General features: G+C 60.8%; 1 protein-coding gene across 1 annotated transcript; it reads right to left on the bottom strand.

The window, feature by feature from the left end:
* Window positions 1-215: 215 nt before the first annotated feature.
* Window positions 216-596, bottom strand: ETH_00039110 (uncharacterized protein; the record flags this gene model as incomplete). Its single annotated transcript, XM_013379799.1, has 1 exon — window positions 216-596. The coding sequence occupies one exon, from the start codon at window positions 594-596 to the stop codon at window positions 216-218; it is 381 nt and encodes a 126-aa protein (XP_013235253.1).
* Between the last annotated feature and the right edge of the window lie 49 nt (window positions 597-645).

Raw genomic sequence — 645 nt, 5'->3', positions numbered from 1 at the left:
GGGGACCCCAAGAGCGCCAGGGGCCCCCAGGGGGGCCCCTGGGGGCCCCCTGGGGGCCCCTAAAGGGCCTCATTGCGAAATTATTTAAATCAAAGGGAAGTCACAAAGTTGACATTTTCTGCGGGAGCGGTCGTTGCCGTAAGTGCACTGGGGGCAGGACACTGCAGCAAAGACACACATACAAACTGCTGCTGCTGCTGCTGCTGCTGCTGCTGTTACTGATGCTGATGCTGATGCTGCCGCGGGTCGGGGCAGGGATCCACACCTGTGCTGCTGCTGCTGCTGCTGCTGCTGCTGTTCTTGTTGGCTTTTGCGCGGATGTCCACAAGTGTAAGAGGCTTGCGCTGCTGCTGCTGCTGCTGCTGCTGTTGCTGCTGCTGCTGTGGAGTGCCACGTCGCCCGTTGGGGGCCTGGAGGGCTGGAAAAGCGTCTGCTGAGTCCTCCACTTTGTAGCCGCTGCTTCTGCTAGTGCTGCTGCTGCTGCTGCTGCTGCTGCTGCTGCTGCTGCCATGGGCGTTATAGTCACTGCTGCTGCTGCCATGGCCATTGTTGTTGCTGCTGCTGCTTGGAGTGTTGCAGCTGCGGGTACTCCTCATTCCGCCAGCAATGAAGCTGCTGCTGCTGCTGCTGCCGCTGCTGCTGCTG

This window comes from Eimeria tenella, genomic scaffold (assembly GCF_000499545.2).
Source record: "Eimeria tenella Houghton genomic scaffold, Eth_scaff3981, whole genome shotgun sequence".
Classification (NCBI taxonomy): Eukaryota; Apicomplexa; class Conoidasida; order Eucoccidiorida; family Eimeriidae; genus Eimeria; species Eimeria tenella.
This window is presented reverse-complemented; position numbering and strand designations above follow the sequence as displayed.